This window comes from Aotus nancymaae, unplaced genomic scaffold (assembly GCF_030222135.1).
Source record: "Aotus nancymaae isolate 86718 unplaced genomic scaffold, 86718_ANA_hifiasm-v0.15.2.pri h1tg000028l, whole genome shotgun sequence".
NCBI lineage: Eukaryota > Metazoa > Chordata > Mammalia > Primates > Aotidae > Aotus > Aotus nancymaae.
Genome location: NW_026988441.1, coordinates 7,325,283 through 7,346,460, shown reverse-complemented (window position 1 = coordinate 7,346,460; position 21,178 = coordinate 7,325,283). Strand labels below are relative to the sequence as shown.

Sequence of the window (21,178 nt, the reverse complement as noted above, 5' to 3'; positions counted from 1 at the left end):
CTGCACTCCAGCTTGGGCGACAGAGCATGATTCCATCTGGAAAAAAACAAAAAGAAACAAGAAAAAACCCCAGACTGCACTGAAATTCTTCTAAAGAAAATGCCTGACCAGAAATGACTGAAGGGTTTTGTGGGTTTTTATTGTGGTTACTTGGAGATGCAGTTGTGTCCCTAGAGACACAGTCAGATCAGAGACGGGGTTCATTCAGGGCCACCCCCAAAACTGGGAGAGTCTTTGGCTTCCACATTCCTGTTGTGATGCACCATGGCCACCAGGGGGCGACAACACACCGCTGTTCCAGCCAAGTCAGGGGCCAGGGAGAGCTTGGTCCTGGGGTGTCCCAGGAGCCACGAAGACCTGCTGGTTCCATACAGGAGACCTCCGGGTGGGATCGGGGAGAGACGCCCCACATTCAAGTGGGAGAAAAGCACGGAAAAGGCACAGAGGCAACATATTTCTTCCTACTCGTGTAATTTAAGCTAAAGCCAAACAACTAGAAAATACAATACTGTTTTTTGGAGATGGAGTCTCGCTCTGTCACCCATCTGGAGTGCAGCGGTGCGATCATAACTCACTGCAGCCTCTGCCTCCCGGGTTCAAGCGATTCTCTTGCCTCGGCCTCCCAAGTAGCTGGGATTACAGGTGCCCGCCACCAGGCCTGGCTAATTTATTGTATTTTTAGTAGAGACAGGGTTTCACCATGTTGGCCAGGCTGGACTTGAACTCCTGATCTTAGATGATCCACCCACCTTGGCTTCCCAAAGTGCTGGGATTACAGGCAACTGCCATCATGTTTAGCTAATTTTTGTATTTTTAGTAGAGACAGGGTTTCACCATGTTGGCCGGGCAGGTCTCAAACTCCCGACCTCAAGCGATCACCCTTCTCAGCCTCCCAAAGTGTTGGCATTATGGGTGTGAGCCACCTCACCTGGCCTTTTGTAAGTTTTAAAAGCCTCCATAAATACTATTCATTGTATCTGGTTGAACAACAGAGAGTAATAGAATAAAATTAGATTGGGAGTTACACTCCTTAAGGACAGAGTAAGAATAAATTGTGGTGATATGATGAAAAGAAATGGAAGCTTAATTGACCTGTAATTTTATTTCTTGTTTTTATTACTAATTTTTGCCCTAAAATCTGTCACTGTAGCTATTTCTTTTTTTTGAAATGGAGTCTCCCTCTGTTACCAGGCCGGAGTGCAATGGCCTGATCTCAGCTCACTGCAACCTCCCCCTCCCAGGTTCAAGCGATTCTTCTGCTTCAGCCTCTGGAGTAGCTGGGACTAACAGGTGCGAGCCACCGCGCCCGGCTAATATTTGTATTTTTAGTAGCGACAGGGTTTCACCATGTTGGCCAGGCTGGTCTCGAGCCATGATCCTGACCTCATGATGTGCCTGCCACAGCCTCCCAAAGTGCTGGGATTACAGGTGTGAGCCACCCTGCCTGGCTGCTATTTCTTATCTTTATAAAAAGATGCTTGGACATCCTTTTAGGTAGTATGTACACCATTTCTGTAACATTCTGTAAATTAGACACATTGCAAATTTTGAAGAGAGTCTGGGGTGTTGTGACTCAGCTCACTGCAACCTGTGCATTCCTGGGCGGAGGGAACCCTGGTTACTTTTTTTTTTTTTTTTTTGAGATGGAGTCTCTCTGTGTCGCCCAGGCTGAAATGCAGTGGTGAAATCTCGGCTCACTGCAACCTCCACCCCCTGGGTTCAAGTGATTCTCCTGCCTTAGCCTCCCGAGTAGCTGGGAATGACAGGGGCCTGCCACAGCACCTGGCTAATTTTTGTATTTTTAGTAGAGACGGGGTTTCACCATCTTGGCCAGGTTCCTCTTGAACTCCTGACTTTGTGATCCACCCGCCTCAGCCTCCCGAAGTGCTGGGATTATAGGTGTGAGCGACCGCGCCCAGCCCCCTGGTAACTTTTAACATCGAAGGAATCAGAGATACAGAGGTTTGATATTTATAGATTGAGGATAAAACAGTAAGTCTTAGGCAATGACCCCCAGTCAGGCACTTGTACAGGATAGGGGAACACACGTCAGCATCCATATAAGACCCAGAGTGTTTCGGACGTTATTCCCATGGGAACAGCTCTCGCGGGAGATCTGCCATCTTCTCCTGGAACAGTTTATCGAAGGCTTCTGCTTGGGCCACTGTGAGGTGGTTTTTCCAGTCCCCAGGTATGCCTGCAAACATGAAACAGAGACTCAGGTCAGAGGGAAGGATGGGTCTTTGTTTTCTTGTTTTTTCAGATGGAGTCTCGCTCTGTCACCCAGGCTGGAGTGCAGTGGCACGATCTCGACTCACTGCAACCTCCACCTCCCGGGTTCAAGTGATTCTCCTGCCTCAGCCTCCTGGTAGCTGGGATTACAGGCACCCACCACCATGTCCAGCTAATTTTTGTAGTTTTAGTAGAGACGAGGTTTCACCATGTTGGCCAGGCTGGTCTCAAACTCCTGACCTTGTGATCTGCCCACCTTGGCTTCCCAAGGTGCTGGGATTACCAGCCTGAGCCACCGCACCCAGCCAAATCGTATGCTCTTCTATGACTATGAATGATATTGCAGAATGGCTACTATGGAATTGTGCCCTGTAAATATCCCGCGTCCTTTCCTGTTCTCTCTGCGTGTGCACGTCTGTGCCCAAGCGTCCTCTCCTCAGGAGGACACTACTCCACCCTATAAACCTCTTAAGGGTCCACTTTGTGAACCTCACTTTGACTTAAAGACCTTTTGTTCAAGTAGGATTACATTCTGAGGTGCCGGAGGATGGGACTTCGTATCAATTTGGGGGAACATCACTCCACCCATATGACTCTGCCTCTGCCCCCATCCATGTTCTTCTCACATGCAAAATACACGCACCTCATCCCAGCAGCTCCAAAGTCTTCGCCCATTCCAGCACCCACTCTGCGTCCAAAATCTCACAGACACACCGCTCATAGGCACGGGGACACTGGAGGTGTGACTCCCCCGAGGCAGAATTCCCCTCTAGCTGCTGACTTGTGAAACTAGGCCTGTTCTCTGCTTTCAAAATTCTACGGCGGGACAGGCATAGGATAGATACTCCCATTCCAAAAGAGAGAAATCAGAAAGAAGGAGGTCATGGGTCCCATGCAATCCAAAACCTAGCAGGGCAAATTCCATCTGGTTTTAAGGCTCCAGAGCAATCTTCTGAGTCTCGAAGCTCTGCTCTCCTGGCCCCTCAGGGCAGCAAGGACCCTGCTCCACTCGAAGTCTTTTGTTTTCAGATGGAGCCTCACTCTGTCACCCAGGCTGGAGTGCAGTGGCCTGATCTCAGCTTGCTGCAACCTTCGCCTCCTGGGTTCAAGTGATTCTCCTGCCTCAGCCTCCTGAGCAGCTGGGACTAACAGGTGCGCGCCACCACGCCCGGCTAATATTTGTATTTTTCGTAGAGACGGGGTTTCACCATGTTGACCAGGATGGTCTCGATCTCTTGACCTCAGGTTCCACCTGTCTCGGCCTCACAGCGTGCTGGGATTACAGGAGTGAGCCATCGCGCCCGGCCTCCTTTATACATTTCTTAGTCCGGGACAGATCTCTACACTAACTCTCCAGTGGGGCAGCCCCACTGTGGCCGCCTCCAACCCCGTCCTTGTCCTTAATTCTCAGGTGAATCACAGCTCACAGGTCTGGCAAGAGCAGCAAGTGAGCCTGGCCACTGTCTGTGGAACGCATAACGCCCATGCCACACTCTGAGGGGACAGAATCTGAACGGCCTCAGGTAAGTCAGATAACCCTCCCACGTGAAATCAACTCTCCCCACATGCCTGCAGCCCACATCAGGAGCACGAGAAGAGGCTCCCCGATGAGGCCACGGGAGAAGTGTTCCGGGTGATGAGCAATTAAAGCTTATACATTGGCCGGGCGCGCTGGCTCACACCTGTAATCCCAGCAGTCTGGGAGGCCGAGGCGGGTGGATCACAAGGTTGGGAGTCTGAGACCATCCTGACCAACATAGTGAAATCCCGTCTCTACTAAAAATACAAAAATTAATCAGGCATGGTGGCAGGTGCCTGTAATCCCAGCTGCTCAGGAGGCTGAGGCAGGAGAATCGCTTGAACCTGAGAGAGGGAGATTGCAGCGAGCCGAGATCCTACCACTGCACTCCGGCCTGGGTGATAGAGTGAGAATACATCTCACATGGAAACAAGTCCGAGACGGGTGAATCACGAGGTCAGGAGTTCAAGACCAGCCTGGCCAAGACGCTGAAACCCTGTCTCTACTAAAAATACAAAAATTAGCCAGGCGTGGTGGCAGGTACCTGTAATCCCAGCTGCTTGGGAGGCTGAGGCAGGAGAATCGCTTGAACTGGGGAGGCGGAGGTTGCAGTGATCCGAGATCAAGATTGTGGCACTGCACTCCAGCCTGGGTGCCAAAGCAAGACTCTGTCTCGCAAAACGAACAAAAAAACAAAAACAAAAAACCAGAGCTGATAAATTCAAGCATTTTTTTTTTTACTTTATTTTTTTCTTTAGCCTTCTCTGCACTAGCAAAATTCAAGCACTCTTTCATCTCAGCTGTTAGCACCTAGTTGTGACCACAGGCATGCGTGCCATGGATTCTGGTCTATTTGGAAACCAAGGCATTTTCTTTTACCTTTTCTCAAAAGTTGTGGATTGCTCACCACAGAATGAAGCCTCAGGAGGGAATAATTGGACATGTTGTTTTCTCTCATGGCCTGAAAGGAGCTGTTCTTGAGGATCAAGTTCAGTTCTTCGGGTTCTAGTGTCTTTCCCAGGAATTGACAGATTTTCTCCACAATTCTTCTTGTGTCCTAAAAAAGAAAAAACAAGACAGAGGCTACGGAAGAGGAAGACGAGGCTGGGCACGGTGGTTCACGCCTGTAATCCCAGCACTCTGGGAGGCCGAGGCTGGCAGATCACTTGAGATCAGGAGTTCGAGACCAGCCTGGCTAACATGGCGAGACCCCTGTCTCTACTAAAAATACAAAAATTAGCAGGGCGTGATGGTGGGTGCCTGTAATCCCACCTACTCAGGAGGCTGGGGCAGGAAAATCGCTTAGGCCAGGAGGCGGAGGTTGTGGTGAGCCAAGATCGCACCACTGCACTCCAGCCTGAGTGACAGAGCAAGACCTTATCAAAAAAAAAAAAAAAAAAAAGACAAGAGAAAAAAATAACATGAGAAGGAGGAAACTGCAGAAGGAGGAGGAGGAAAAGAGAGGAGTGACGTGCAGAGGTGAGAAGGGATTGAGTTGAATGCAACTGTGAGAAAAGAATAAGGTGAAGGAGCGAGGGCATGACGTATGTGAAAGATGCAGGGGTCGGCCGGGCGCGGTGGCTCGTGCCTGTAATTCCAGCACTTTGGGAGGCTGAGGCGGGCGCGTCACTTGAGTCCAGGAGTTTGTGACCAGCCTGGGCAATATACTGGGAGGATCGCCTGAACCCAGGAAGTTGAGGCTGCAGTGAGCTGTGATTGCATCACTGTACTCCAGCCTGGGCGTCGGAGTGAGACCCTGTCTCAAATACAAAACAAAGCAAAAACAAAAGATGCAAGGATCATCGTGGATTTTCCTGTGTGGTAGAGTTTAGGACAACTTAACAGTAAAACAGCCCAGGCGCGGTGGCTCACGCCTGTTATCCCAGCACTTTGGGAGGCCGAGGCGAGTGGATCGCCTGAAGTCAGGAGTTCGAGATCAGCCTGGTCAACATGGCGAAACCCCGTCTCTACTAAAAATACAAAACTTAGCCAGGCGTGGTGGCGCATGCCTGTAGTCCCAGCTACTAGGGGGCTGAGGCAGGAGGATCGCTTGAACCTGGAAGACGGAGGTTGCTGTGAGCCAAGATCATGCCACTGCACTCCAGCCTGGGCGACAGAGCGGGACTCTGTCTCAAACAAAGCAAACCAAACCATAAAACACAGAGCCTTGGGTTTCCTGAGAGATGTTTAGAGCAGCTTCTAGACAGTAACAGGACTAGCAAGGAGAGGTTCAGGGAGAACCTGATGGAGATGTAAGGGCTTGATTTCCAATCCTGCTGTGCTGTCCGATAGCACTGTTTCCCGTAACTAGCTTTTGAATAACACACAGAGTATTAGAATATCTTCTTATATTTCATCTCAATAATCAGGACTAGGGTCATGATCCTGGGGGATTAAGATAAGAGCATAGATTTTTATTTATTTTATCATGTATTTATTTAGAGACAAGATCTCACTCTGTTGCCCAGGCTGGAGTGCAGTGGCATGATCTCGGCTCACAGCAACCTCCACCTCCCGGGTTCAAGCGATTTTCCCACCTCAGCCTCCTGAGTAGCTGCAGAGGTGTCTACCACCACACCTGGCTAATTTTTTTTTTTTTTTGAGACGGAGTCTTCCTCTGTCGCCAGGCTGGAGTGCAGTGGCGCAATCTCAGCTCACCGCAACCTCCGCCTCCTGGGTTCAAGCAATTCTTCCGCCTCAGCCTCCCGAGTAGCTGGGACCACAGGCGCACGCCACCATGCCCAGCTAATTTTTGTATTTTTAGTAGAGACGGGGTTTCACCATATTGGCCAGGATGGTCTTGATCTCTTGACCTCGTGATCCGCCCACCTCAGCCTCCCAAAGTGCTGGGATTACAGGCGTGAGCCACTGTGCCTGGCTCTGGCTAATTTTTTATATTTTTGGTAGAGATGGGGTTTCACCATGTTGGCCAGGCTGCTCTCCAACTCCTGACCTGAAGTGATCCACCAACCTCGGCCTCCCAAAGTTCTGGGATTACAGGTGTGAGTCACCCCACCTGGTCTTCTTCTTCTTCTTTTTTTTTTTTTTGAGACAGAGTCTCACTCTGTTGCCCAGGCTGGAGTGCAGTGGCATGATCTCGGCTCACTGTAGCCTCCGCCTCCCGGATTCAAGCGATTTTCCCACCTCAGCCTCCTGAGTAGCTGAGACTATAGGTGCCCACCACAACGTCAGGCTAATTTTTTGTATTTTTAGTAGAGTCAGGGTCTTGCTATGTTCGCCAGGCTGGTCTTGAACTCCTAGACTCAAGCAATCCACCTGCCTCAGCCTCCCAAAGCGTTGAGATTACAGGGGTGAGCCACCACGCCTGGTGGCAAAAAAGCTCTCTAGATTTTGTTTTTTGAGATGGAATCTTGCTCTGTTGCCCAGGCTAGAGTGCAGTGGCGTGATCTCAGCTCACTGCAGCTTCTGCCTCGCAGGTTCAAGCCATTCTCCTGCCTCAGCCTCCCGAGTAGCTGGGATTACAGGCATGTACCACTGCACCCGGCTAATTTTTGTATTTTTAGTAGAGACGGGGTTTCGCCATCTTGGCCAGGCTGGTCTCGAACTCCTGACCTCTTGATCCACCCGCCTCAGCCTCTCAAAGTGCTGGAATTGCAGGCGTGAGCCACGCCTGGCTTAGATGTTTTAAGATGAAATAAGGAGCATGAAGCTTGGACAAGGGTCAACCAGAAACAGGGCAATTTGAAGACCAGGGAGTTAATCCCACTCTTTGTGATTCTTTACCAGGCTCCACTGAAAAGGATTACCTTTTTCAGCTCCTCATAACTCAGTAACAGGAAGTTTTTCTTCTCTCTCATGGACGTCCAGCCGTGAATGTGGTCAAACCATGACCCATATATCACTGCATGGGGTGGCAGAAAGAGTGATGGGTTATAAACTTTATAAGAGCAGGGATCCAATCTATTACGTTCACTTTCCCACCAGCTTGTTCAAGTATAATCCACAAATAAAACTAGAATCAAACTTGGTCAAAGGGTACCAATGCCCCTTAAAGTACATAACATGATGTTTTGATATATGCATACATTGTGAAATGACAGTGTATTAGTCAGTTTCCACACTGCTATAAAGGGCTGCCCAAGACTGGGTAATTTACAAAAGAGGGTGAAGTGAGTGGCAGCAGGGGAAATGCCAGACCCTTATGAAACCATCAGATCTTGTGAGAACTCACCATCACGAGAACAGCATGGGGGAGACTGCCACCATGATGCAATCACTTCCCACTGGGTCCCTCCTACGATACGTGGGATTATGAGGATTACAGTTCAAGATGAGATTTGAGTGGTCACACAGCCAACCCATATCAGACGGAATCAAGCTAATGAACATATTCATTTCCTCACATACTTACTGTTTTCGGTGGGGTGGTGAGAACATGGAAGATGGTCTCTCTTAGCAATTGTCAAGTATGGAATACATTGTTATTATTATTATTACTTTCGAGGCAGAGTCTTGCTCTGTCGCCCAGGCTGGAGTGCCGTGGTGCCATCTTGGCTCATTGCAGCCTCTGCCTCCTGGGTTCAAGTGATTCTCGTGCCTCAGCCTCCCGAGTAGCTGGGATTACAGGTGTGCGCCACCACGTCCGGCTAATTTTTGTATTTTTAGTAGAGACGGGGTTTCACCATGTTGGCAAGTCTTGTCTGGAACCCCTGACCTCCTGTGATCCTCCCGCCTCAGCCTCCCAAAGTGCTGGGATTACAGGCGTGAGCCATCGTGCCTGGCCTGTGTTTAAAGCACAGATAGGCAAGATGTTGGGACAGTGACGGGGTTTACAGGATGTGATTTCTTGATCCACTGCTATTGATTAGATTTTCCAAGATTCCTGGTGAGAGCAGAAGCACCCAGTCCAGACCTCTTTATAAACCAGATAGCAAAGTCAAATCTAGCATTGGGAAGGGATTTTGCTCCTCATATCTGGGCTTCCATCATACGGTCTCACTGTTGACCTTTTTCTGAAAGTCTGACCTGGGGCAAGGGAGGAGACAGGGCTGAAGAGTTCAGCTGGGATCAGCTCAATAGGAACTATGACCAGGCTTTGAAGACTGGACTTTCTGCCAAGAGCAAATCATTGAGGGATGGTTGTAGAGAGAGAACGAGCTTTTCAGTCTGTGGCAGATCATTGCAATGTAGCCTAGAAGGGCCAAAGAGCATGTAAAGTGAGGATGCTGGTGATGGATGTATTATGTTAATCTAGGTGAGATTGAACAGTGGGTCTGGTTAACCAAGTGTCAGTGGAAGTGGTGGAAAATGGACATTTAGTATCTAAAAAAAGCATACTGAATAGGTTGGGTGCAGTGGCTCACAGCTGTAATCCCAGCTACGCGGGAAGTCTAGGCAGGAGGATTGTTGAGGCTAGGAGTTTCAGATCAGCCTGGGCAACATGGCAAGACCTCATCTCTATGAAAAAATTAAAAAATTTTAATTAAAAAGTTTAAAAAAACGCATGTCTATAGTCCCACATACTCAGGAGGCTGAGGTGGGAGGATCTTTCGAGCCCAGGAGGTCGAGGCTGTGATGAGCCATGATTGTGCTACCGTACTCCAGCCTGGGTGGTAGGGTGAGACCCCATCTCTTAAGAAGAATTAAAAATGAGGCCGGGTGTGGTGGCTCACGCCTGTAATCCCAGCACTTTGGGTGACTGAGGTGGGAGGATCACCTGAGGTCACGAGTTCGAGACCAGCCTGACCAACACAGAGAAACCCACTCTCTACTGAAAAAATGCAAAATTAGCTGGGCGTGGTGGCACGTGCCTGTAGTCCCAGCTACTCAGGAGGCTGAGGCAGAAGAATCGCTTGAACCCAGGAGGCAGAGGTTGTGGTGAGCCAAGATTGAGCCATTGCACTCCAGCCTGGGCAACGAGAGCAAAACTGTATCAAAAAAAAGAAAAAAGAAAAGAAAAGAAATTGAACAGAGTTTGACCCAAGGAAAAAAAAAGAAAAGAAAAGAAAAGAAAAAATATTAAAAATTCAAAAGTAGTAATGATAATGAAAAGGTACACTGCATGATGACCATGTGGCCAGAATTATTCTAGGACCTAGGGTCCAACAATGAACAATGCAGAGAGCTTACATTTTCGTGAGGAGACACATGGGATAAACACATAAATAACTACATGCCTGTTGGTGATGAGTACTAGAGAAAGAATAGGTTAGTCAATGGAGATGGGACGCATTGCTATTTTATAGCACGTTACAACGACAGGCTTCCCTGAAAACGGCACTGTGTTAGCAGAGACGGGAATGAGGATATTAATGAGGATGCTGGGACTTGATTAATCATTAGAGAATGGAAAGTGGTGAGGGGTGTAGGGGAGTGGGATGGGGAAAGAGGATGCTTAAGAAATATTAGACTCATGCTAGCCTTCAGGTGAGGGGTGGAGCCAGATAAACATGCGCTAGAAGCAGTTTGGGCTATAGGAGAAAGGTGGTCAATTTTTTTTTTTGAGACGGAGTTTCCATTTTGTTGCCCAGGATGGACTGCAGTGGCTCAATCTTGGCTCACGGCCACCTTCGCCTTCTGGGTTCAAGCGATTCTTGTGCCTCAGCCTCCCTGGTAGCTGGGATTACAGCCATCCGCCACCACATCCAGCTAATTTTTTGTGTTTTTAGTGGAGACAGGATTTCATCATGTTGGCCAGGCTAGTCTTGAACTCCTGATCTCAGGTGATCCGCTGGCCTCGGCCTCCCAAAGTGCTGGGATTACAGGCGTGAGCCACCGCGCCCAGCCAGAAAGGTGTTCGAATTTGAGTGTACTGAATTACAGGCATCAGTGGTTCTCTCTAATGGAGGTATCTGTGGCTGCTGCATTGCTGGGACAGCTGAGACACAGACTCACAGAATTTTGAGATCAATTGGAAAATGGAAACTGCTGAAAAAACCCCAGAAATTCTGCCTAACTAAATGTATAGAGATCCTAGAGTCATGCAAACAGGCTTGAGACAGATAGAAGAAGAGCAACCAGGGAGTTTTGGAAAGAGGCATCAGAAAAAAAATGACGGAAGGTCAGGATTGTGTTGTCCGGCAGGCCAGAGAAAAGCTACCTTCCAGAAATCTGCACCCAGGGAGAGCAGAGGAGACTGTAAGCTGCCTGTGCTGGTATCGGAGGTTCCAGAGACTCGGAAAATAGCTAGGATGCCTTGTCACGGGGCAAGCTGAGGGGCTGGCTAGAGTTCTGCTGCTGTGTGAGACAGCAGGCGAAGTTAGCAGATTTGGCCTCCAGGGTGGTGGAGCCTTCGACCCATGGGTTGGTGAGAGGTGGAGATGTGAGGCTGGGTGTCAAATGGAGGACTCTGAGCAACCCCCACCTTCCATATGTTGCAAAACACTCACCATGTCCTTGACAGAACCATTCAAAATATTGTTCCCATGACTTTGGTTTCTTGACAAACGTCATTTGTTTCCAGAAAAAATAACCAGACACAAGAACATCTCTAGGATTTCTGAGGAGATAAATCATCTTAAATGGAAAAACAGGAGAATGAAAAAATCAATAGTCCTTCTTCATTCTTTCTGATCTTTATACACATGGAGGAGAAGCCAATTCCTGGATAATCCCTAATAATATCTTTTAAAATTTATCTTTCTTTTTCTTTTCTTTTTTTTTTTAAGATGGGGTTTCACCATGATGGCCAGGCTGGTCTTGAACTCCTGACCTCAGGTGATACACCTACCTCGGCCTCCCAAAGTGCTAGGATTACAGGCGTGAGCCACTGCGCCCGTCCAATCCCTAATGATATCAATGGATTCTTTTAATAAATTACTTACCGCATTCATTATCAAATTTAAAGTGCCTATGAAGTAGTCACTGCACTAGGAATATAGCCTTGGAAGAAGGGAGCATCGTCCCTTCCCTCCGGGATGTTACGGTTACTCACAATGAAAGCAAATGGAAGGTTTCCAAAGGTGAGTGGTGTATTTTTGTGCACTGTGGCTTAAGGATCATTAACAGGACAGTGAATTCATAAATTAAGCTACATTCATGCATGCATAGCAGTATAGATTCGCATACAACGCCCAAGATCACGGATACATCTCACAGACATTACTTTGGGTGAAAGAAGCCAGACTGCGGCCGGGCATGGTGGCTCATGCCTGTAATTCCAGCTACTCAGGAGGCTGAGGCAGGAGAATCGCTTGAACCTGGGAGGTGGAGGTCGCAGTGAGTCGAGATTGAGCCACTGCACTCCAGCCTGGGCAACAAGAGCGAAACTCTGTCTGAAAAAAAAATCCTTAAGATTACTGCAAACACACGGGCACACACTTGCACACACATTCACACACATACACACATGCACACGTATGCACACATGCAAGATCACACGCATCTGAACGTCTGAATTTTACTTTGGATTCTGCATCAACTCTTTGTGGCATTATTCTAGGCCTCGTCTCTCTTGAGGCTTCGGTTTTTCCAGGCAGGGATTTAGTGAAACACCAGTAAGACCCATGTAAATAGGTGTACTGTAACAAATTCACGGTGCTGCTATACATTGTACGATTTCCAAGACAGGAGAATATTATTCTAAGTTTCTCCATTTAACTTAAGCAAAAAAATCTTTTTTTTTTTTTTGTTTCCAGGACGGTGTCTCACTCTATCGCCCAGGCTGGAGTGCAGTGGCACGATCTTGGGTCACTGCAACCTCTGCCTCCCAGATTCAAGTGATTCTTCTGCCTCAGCCTCCCAAGTAGCTGGGATTTCAGGCGTCCGCCACCACGCCCAGCTAATTTTTGTATTTTAGTAGAGATGGGGTTTCACCATGTTGGCCAGGCTAGTCTCGAATTCCTGACCTTGTGATCCACCTTCCTCGGCCTCCCAAAGTGCTGGGATTACAGGCGTGAGCCACCGTGCCCGGCTGCAAAAAAAACTTTTCAAAGTTCACACACCAATAAACACCTTCCAGGAAAGTATGATTCTAGAAACGGTCTGAGCCATGCGAAGTCCTGAATATACCTTGTCCCTCTCATGATCACCCCTCGGCCCCATGGGAGATTCGTGTGGGTGCTGATATCAACACACAGCTAAACACAGTGAGATGCAGTGGGAACAGCACCCAGACAAGGCGCCGGAGCAGTCAGCCTGGATACAGGCATTGGTTGATGAATATGCTGCCTCTTTTTTTTTTTTGAGATGGAATTTTGCTCTTGTTGCCCAGGCTGGAGTGCAATGGCATGATCTCGGCTTACCTCAACCTCTGCCTCCCAGATTCAAGCGAGTCTCCTGTCTCAGCGTCCTAAGTAGCTGGGATTACAGGCATATGCCACCATGCTCAGCTAATTTTGTATTTTTAGTAGAGCTGGGGTTTCTCCATGTTGGTCAGGCTGGTCTCAAACTCCTGACCTCAGGCAATCCACATGCCTTGGCCTCCCAAAGTGCTGGGATTACAGGCATGAGCCACCCTACCCAGCCCGCATCAACTTGCTTCTCTGATTCTCTTTCTACACACTACTTATTTTAGGGCAAGAATGTATATCAGACCTACAGCAGGTCTTTGTCGTTGGGGTTTCACTAGGCTGGCAAGGCTGGTCTTGAACTGCTGACCTCAGGTAATCCACCTGCCTTGGCCTCTCAAAGTGCTGGGATTACAAGCGTGAGCCACTGCGCCCAGCCGAAGGGGCTGCTTCTTATAGGAACACCTCTGTGTCTTTTAAGTGGCAGGAGGTGCTTGGTGAGTTCAGATTGACTGTTTTTTAGGGCAAAAAAAGGCAGTTACATAGTACATGATGTGGCTATCTATTTTGACTGGGCTTAGAACCTGGTTTTTTAAGATTCTGGCATTATCGCTTCACCCTATCCCTGGTTTAAATCTGGCTGGGATAACCCGTGGTGTGCTCTACACCCTTGAACTCCAGGACAGTTCTTGGAACAGCCACACAGGTGTCACCTAATACGGAATCTCAGGTCCCAACAACACAGACCCGCTGAAGGAGAAAGCATTTCAGCAGGATCTCCAGGTCACCTACAGGCACATGAGCGTTTGAAAGGCACTGATCAAACATGTCTGAACCATTACACACTGACCTTGGCCTTGGAACTGAAGGCAGACTTGGGGAATAACTGGGTGGGGAGGTGGGAGCTGATGAGACGTGGGCCCTCCTTCTCACTTAGTATTTTATACCCAATGTCAGTCTCTACCCAGGGCGAGCGCTCCCAGATGGGCACAGATTGGATCCACTTGGGATCCCCCTTGGAGTGAATCAGGCAGAGAATCTCAGCCAACCAGTTTGTTCCTGGAAAAAGAAGGAAAAAAATTATAGTAAGATATATATAATATAAAATGTACCATCTCAATCTTAAATTATTATTATTATTATTTTTGAGACGGAGTTTTGCTCTTGTTACCCAGGCTGGAGTGCAATGGCGCGATCTCGGCTCACTGCATCCTCCGCCTCCCGGGTTCAAGCGATTCTCCTGCCTCAGCCTCCTGAGTAGCTGGGACTGCAGGTGCACACCACCACGCCCAGCTAATTTTTGTATTTTTAGTAGAGACGGGGTTTCATCATGTTGACCAGGATGGTCTTGATCTCTTGACCTCGTGATCCACTCACCTTGGCCTCCAAAGTGCTGGGATTATAGGCGTGAGCCACCGCACCCAGCCTATTTTTTGAAATATATATATTTTTTGAGATGGGGTGTCTCTCTGTAGCCCAGGCTAGAGTGCAGTAGTGCAATTATAGCCCACTGCAGCCTTGAACTCTGGGGCTCAAGTGATCCTAATACCTTGACCTCCTGCTTCAGCGTCACAAGTAGTTGAGACCTCAGGCATGCGCCATTGCAGTGGACTAATTTTTTTAAAAAAATTTTATTATAGAGACCAGGCCTTGCTATGTTTCCCAGGCTGGTCTTGAACTCTTGACCTCAAGCCATCTTCCTGCCTTGGCCTCTCAAAGCCCTGGGATTGCAGGCGTGAGCCACTGCAGCCAGTTCTCAACTCCCCTACCTTTTTTTTTTTTTTTTTTTGAGACAGAGTGTTGCTCTGTGCACAGGCTGGAGTGCAATGGCGTGATCTTGGCTCACTGCAACCTTCATCTCCTGGGTTCAAGCAATTCTCCTGCCTCAGCGTCCCAAGTAGCTGGGACTACAGGCATGAGCCACCATGCCTGGCTAATTTTTGTATTTTTGTTAGAGACAGGGTTTCATCATGTTGGCCAGACTGGTCTCGAACTCCTGACCTCAGGTGATCCGCCTGCCTTGACCTCCCAAAGTGCTGGGATTACAGGTGTGAGCCACCACGCCCCGCCTCTCGACCACTTCTAAGGCTACAGTTTTGTAGTGTTAAGTATATTCCCATCGTTGCTCAACAATTCTGCAGAGGACTTTTGCAAAACTGAAACTCTATGCAGAACCAGGATCAACTCTCCATTTGCCCTTCTCTTCAACCCCTGGCACTCACCACTGTACTCCCTGTGTCTAGGTGCCTTAAGTAAGTGGATTCACACAGCATTTGTATTTTTGTGACTGGCTTATTTCATTTAGCATGATGTCCCGGATGTTTATCTGTGTTGCAGCATGCGCCAGAATTTCCTTCCTTCTCAAGGATGAATCACATCCACTGTATGTACGTATCACATCTTGTCTAACCACTCACCTGTCGGTGGGTATCTGGGTTGCTTCCACTTTTTGGCTATTTGTTGAAATCCTTTTAATAAGTTCCCATTGCTCTTGGCCTCTCAGGGTCATGCCACTTCCAATGTCTTCAGCCTCAATCCTCATCCCGTCTGCAGCGCTCTTACCGCCCCCCACCCCACAGCCCCACTCCCATAGACACACGATCCTCATCTTTCAGCCCCTTGAGTTTGTCAGGTTCTTTCCCAATTCCTGGCCATTGTCCATGATGATTCTCCTGTATGAAAATGTCCCCTCCCCACCAAGCAATTTCACACTCGTTCTTTCTATTTCGATCTAAATGGCATTTCTTCTTTTAGGGCTGGTCATCCTCAGCCATCCTCCTTCCCACTGACGCTAAACACACACCAGAATCTGCCTTAGGATTCACTCCTGTAGATTCTCCTAATACCTTAGATTACCCTCTGAGCACTCATCTTACTGTGTAATTTCCTGACTAAAAATCCTTTTCTCCTATTGTCAATGGTTTTAGGCGTTCCTCTCTTCCCCACAAAGCAATGTTCATTGTCCAGCATAGAGAAAGCACTCCAATCATCCACTGAATGGATGAGGAACCCAACCACAGCCTTCCTCTGTCCACGATTCTGCCTCCTTACCTGATTTGGGGTAAGTCACTATTATTACATCTTCATCCTTTATCACGAACTCATCATGAACTTTTCTTAGGATTTCCGGTTGTAGACCCGTATTAGGGAAAGGTATGCCTTCGAACCATAGGAAATCATCTGACATGATGCTGAGCAATTCCTGCCTGGTGCTGGGTTTCAGACGTGGCCACCAGTAGAGGCTGTGGCAGCTACAGGGAGATCAGCTTTTACAGCAAGGGTAAAACGATCTTTAACCTTGCCCTGGCATGCCACGTGCTTGTTGCGAAGTGTCTTTGCTGAGAGCAGTAGTGTGACCCATACTCAAAATATTGAAGATGTTGAGCAATCCTGAACGAATCGTGAGACCATTTTAGGGGTTATCTGAGTCTGAGTTCATGGGAGCGAACAGCAAATTCAATAACAAACAGAAGGACAAATATTTTTAATATGCCTCATTTTTTAGAGCAGTTTGAGACTTACAGAAAAATTGCAGAGAGTACAGAGAATTCCCATACTCCATACTTAATTTGGATTTCCTTAGTTTTATCTCATGCCACTCTTTTTTTTTTTGCTCCAAAATCCCATCCTGGAGACTACGTGACATACACTCATCATGTCTCCTTGGGCTCCTCTTGGCTGTGACACTTTCTTAGACTTTCCTCACTATTTTTTTTTTTTTTTTTTGAGATGGAGTCTCACTCTGTCGCCCAGGCTGGCGTGCAGTGGCACAGTCTTGGCTCACTGCAGCCCCGCCTCCCGAGTTCAAGTGATTCTCCTGCCTCAGCTTCCCGAGTAGCTGGGATTACAGGCATCCGCCACCAAGCCCACCTAAGTTTTCTATTTTTACAGAAATTGCAAGATGGGATTTCACCATGTTGGCCAGGCTGGTCTTGAACTCCTGACCTCAAGTGATCTGCCTACCTTGGCCTCGCAGAGTGCTGGGATTATATGCGTGAGCCATTGTGCCTAGCCGACTTCCCTTGTTTCTGTTGAACTTGATGGTTTTGAAGGACGCTAGTCCGATATTTTGGACAGTGCTCTTGAACTGGGGTTTATTGCGTGTTTTCTCATCCAACAAGTGGATTCTTGGGTTTTGGAGAGGAAGGTCACAGAGGTAAAACACCATGATCATCACACGCCATCAGCGGGACTTACTGTGACGTTGACCTGGGCCATCAGAGGCCACTTAACTTTTCTCCCCTTCCCTTTCTATGTGGCTGTATTTTAAACATAAACTCTAGGCCTGAATATATTCGTGAGCCAACATCATATGAACCGCAACTGAAGGACAGTCTACAAAATAACAGGCCTGTACGCTTTAAACCGTGAAATTCTTGTGAAGAACAAACAAAAGCTGGGTACACACACGTTCCAGGTTAAAGGGCATGTAAACTAAGTGCAATGTGACCCTCAGACCACGGATACACAAACACGTTATAACTTTATTATTGGGAAATTTGGCCAAATTTGAATATGCAACATAGATATTTAGATAAGAAGATGGTATCACAGTTGGAGTCCCTGATCTCTGTACTTGTACTGAGGTCATATAGGATATAGCCTTGTCCTTAGACAATACTCACTGACATTTTGAGAAATAAAAGAATGATACCTATAACTCGCTCTCAAATGGTTAGGGAGAATTAATATTATATATGAGAGGGAAGGAGAGAGAGAGAGAGTATCTAGCAAATATTTGCAAAATATTACAATTGGGCCTGGAGCGGTAGCTCACGCCTGTAATCCCAGCACTTTGGGAGGCCAAGGTGGGTGGATCACGAGGTCAAGAGATTGAGACCATCCTGGCTAACATGGTGAAACCCCGTCTGTACCAAAAATACAAAAAAATTTAGCTGGGCATGGTGGCACGTGCCTGTAATCCCAGTTACTTGGGAAGCTGAGGCAGGAGAGTTGCTTCAATCTGGGAGGTGGAGGTTGCAGTGAGCCGAGATCGTGCCACTACACTCCAGCCTGGGTGACAGAGCAAGACTCCATCTCAAAAAAAAAAAAAAAATTACAATTGATCATTCTGTGTGACTTGCATACGAGAATCTTTTGCCGTTTTTTTTTTTTTTTTGGTAGATGTCTCTAAGTTTGAAGATATTTTAATATAAAAGTAAGTAACAGGTATCTGAAGGTATTTTAATATAAAAGATATCCTGTAATCACAGCAAGCTGGAAGGAAATTGAGAAACTGTAGACCGCATCCTCTTTGAGTATGAAGGTCAAGAACTTGCTTTTGGCACATAGATGGAGGGTGGATTGATATTTAACTATAACTGGATTACAGGACCCAGTCTTGTTTGCTCTTTGGCCATTATCAACCTCACGAGCATAGTTATTTCCTTGGTCTAGCTCTTTTTTTTTTTTTTTTTCCTAGATGAAGTCTCGCTATGTTGCTAGGCTGGAGTGCAATGGTGCAATCTTGGCTCACTGCAACCTCTGCCTCCTGAGTTAAAGTGATTCCTCTGCCTCAGCCTCCCAAGTAGCTGGGACTATAGGTGTGTGCCATCATGCCTATCTAATTTTTGTATTTTTAGTAGAGGCGGAGTTTCACCATGTTGGCTAGGCTGGTCTCAAACTCCTGGCCTCAAGTGATCCAGCTGCCTCGGCCACTCAAAGTGCTGGAATTACAGGTGTGAATCACTGTGCCCGACTCCAGATACTTTAAAATTAAACAACACATATCTGAATAACCCATGAGTCAAAGAAGTAATTAGAAATAAGGAGAGTTTTAAACTGAATAAAAATGAAAACACAACATATCAAAATTTGTGGAACACAGACAAATCACTTCTTAGAGATAATATTTTAGATTTAGGCCAGGAGCGGTGGCTCAGGCCTGTAATCCCAGCACTTTGGGAGGCCAAGGCAGGCGGATCGCGAGGTCAAGAGATTGAGACCATCCTGACTAACATGGTGAAACCTCATCTGTACTAAAAATACAAAAAAAATTAGCTGGGCGTGGTGGCACGTGCCTGTAGTCCCAGCTATTTGGGAAGCTGAGGCAGGAGAATTGCTTCAATCCGGGAGGTGGAGGTTGCAGTGAGCCAAGATCACACCACTGCACTCCAGCTTGGCGCCTGGCGACGGAATGAGACTCTGTCTCAAAAAAAAAAATTTAGCTTTAAATACTTACATCCTTTTAAACTCTTAATATTTATTCTGTTTTATTTTGTGATGGAGTCTCACTCTGTTGCCAAGGCTGGAGTACAGTGGTGCAATCTCAGCTCACTGCAACTTCTGCCTCCCAGGTTCAAGTGAACCTCTCACCTCAGCCTCCTGAGTAGCTGAGGTTACAAGCGTGCGCCACCATGCCCAGCTGATTTTTGTATTTTTAGTAGAGATGAGGTTTCACTACTGGTCTTGCCTGACCTGAAGCGATCCGCCTGTCTCGGCCTCCTGAGGAATTACAGGCATGAACCACCATGCCCGGCCATAATTATATCTTTTTTAAAAAGGCAAAGGATATCATGTTTGACAGAAAATGAAATAAAAGGACCATTAAACCACATAATTGATTATTAATCATACCTGCAATCCGGGAAATACAAATCAAAATCACAGTAATGTATGTGGCTTGTCACTTCTTACAGGCTGTTGGAATGTGGTGTCTCTGTCCATTTCCACGGTGGTATTGGAGGAGAGTTTCACAAAATGACTGGAGTTGAAACTTACAGAGATATACGCCCTTTGGAGACATTTTCATACATGCACAAGGAAACCAGGAAAAAAATGTGTATTTCAATATTGCAACCATGAAAAATGGGAAACAAGTTGAATTTGGGGATGAATGATTAATTTAAAATGCAGGATGAGTTGTAGAATATGTGGACTATGACAGTATAGTTGAATGAATGAATGAATGAATGATTGGGACGTTCATCTCTCAGCCTGCACACACTCACCACAGAATGTTAGAGGAACAGGCAGATTCCTTATTACAGAGAGGTGGTGCTCAGGCGATGCTCACAGGCACGGAACAGTGGAGAGAGGTGCCATGACCATGGGCAGGAAGTTTCAGAACAGTCTCACCTCTGCAAAGGCAAGCAGAGCAACAGACTCAGGAAAGACCTCAGAAGAAGCCTTGCCTGTGTTTTGGCTTTCTCACTGGAGTCTTTGTCTGAAGACACAGGGCAAAATGATAGCCAGAAAGAGTTTTTTTTAACATGCTTTTCTTTTTTTTTTTTCTTTTTGAGACAGAGTCTTGCTCTGTTGCTCAGGCTGGAGTGCAATGGCGTGATCTCAGCTCACCGCAATCTCTGCCTCCCAGATTCAAGTGATTCTCCTGCCTCAGCCTCCTTGTGGCTGGGATCACAGGCACACGCCACCACACCCGGCTAATTTTTGTATTTTTAGTAGAGATGGGGTTTTGCCATGTTGGCCAGGCTGGTCTCAAACCCCTGACCTCAAGTGATCTGCTCACCTCGGCCTCCCAAAGTGCTGATATTACAGGCCTGAGCCACCACACCCAGTCTGTTTACATGCTTTTCTATATGGGTGAGACATTTCACAATAAAACAAATAGATAAAAGTTAAACATAGCTCCACATGGGCACTGGCAGACTGGCTGGGATGAACTCCTGAGAGCCTATCTCCAACGTCTGGTTTGGGTTTTTTCCATGTCTGGCAGGAATCTCTGGAGCTGGAAGAATCACTTCACTGCGGCCCACAGTGAGGCCTCTTAGGAGCTGACCTGAGAGAAGATGTCAATGTCCCTGCAAGGCTGGGACTAGCCAGGGCCTTGGACAGTGAGAGAGGAGATAGGAAGAAAGTGGTCAGATAGGTAGTTAGGGTGGGTCCTTGGTAAAACTCCTTCAAACCAAGAATACCCTGAAAATCCAGCTGCAGGCCCCAGATAAGAAAGAGGCCGTGTCCTCGGATGGAAGTGTTTACTCTGTGAACCTAGATGAACAAATTCCACTCCTTTTTTGGACACATTTTTCCTCCCTTTGATGTGCCTTTGTCTCATTTCACATTGTAAGGTTTGTTCTTGGGTTCTTGCCGAGTTTAAAATGAAGAAACTGAGGCCAGCACGAAAATAATCCAATGCGAAGGAATTTATTCAGGCTCCTGGGTGAGGTTCTACGGTCCGGACAGGAGGGGCCGGAGAAGTCGCACGGACTGCTTTCGGACGTGGGGTTTTATAGGGAGTGGAGGCGTTTCATTGGTTGTGCCCAAGGTGAGTGGGACAAAA

At 47.3% G+C, this 21,178-nt stretch overlaps 2 protein-coding genes across 6 annotated transcripts in view; one reads left to right on the top strand and one right to left on the bottom strand.

Moving 5' to 3' along the window:
- The window catches only part of ELSPBP1 (epididymal sperm binding protein 1), a 105,011-nt gene that overhangs the window by 7,807 nt on the left and 76,026 nt on the right, over positions 1 to 21,178 (top strand). The window contains exons 4-5 of the mRNA XM_064380776.1: positions 3,644 to 3,755; positions 19,578 to 21,163. The gene's annotated coding sequence lies outside the window, so the exon portion shown is untranslated. The remainder of the gene's footprint in view (positions 1 to 3,643; positions 3,756 to 19,577; positions 21,164 to 21,178) is intronic.
- On the bottom strand, positions 1,956 to 16,276 carry SULT2A1 (sulfotransferase family 2A member 1). Of its 5 annotated transcripts, none has more exons than XM_064381102.1 (7): positions 15,991 to 16,272; positions 13,790 to 13,998; positions 11,101 to 11,227; positions 7,944 to 8,006; positions 7,519 to 7,613; positions 4,659 to 4,808; positions 1,956 to 2,197 (listed from the first exon to the last, which is right to left on the bottom strand). In XM_064381102.1, the coding sequence occupies exons 1-7, from the start codon at positions 16,124 to 16,126 to the stop codon at positions 2,018 to 2,020; spliced, it is 960 nt and encodes a 319-aa protein (XP_064237172.1). In that variant the 5' UTR covers positions 16,127 to 16,272; the 3' UTR covers positions 1,956 to 2,017. The 5 variants fall into 5 exon arrangements, with proteins under 5 accessions (XP_064237172.1, XP_064237174.1, XP_064237175.1 ...); XM_064381104.1 differs by having other exon boundaries at positions 4,631 to 4,808; positions 15,991 to 16,269; XM_064381101.1 differs by lacking the exon at positions 1,956 to 2,197 and adding an exon at positions 4,186 to 4,419 and having other exon boundaries at positions 15,991 to 16,276.

Coding starts and splice junctions, on each gene's coding strand:
- SULT2A1 (XM_064381101.1), bottom strand. CDS start 16,126: ATGTCAGATGATTTCCTATGGTTCGAAGGCATACCTTTCCCTAATACG. Junction 13,999..15,990: donor AGTGACTTACCCCAAATCAG/GTAAGGAGGCAG, acceptor TTCTTTTTCCAG/GAACAAACTGGTTGGCTGAG. Junction 8,007..11,100: donor ATGGTTCTGTCAAGGACATG/GTGAGTGTTTTG, acceptor CACGTATCGTAG/GAGGGACCCAGTGGGAAGTG.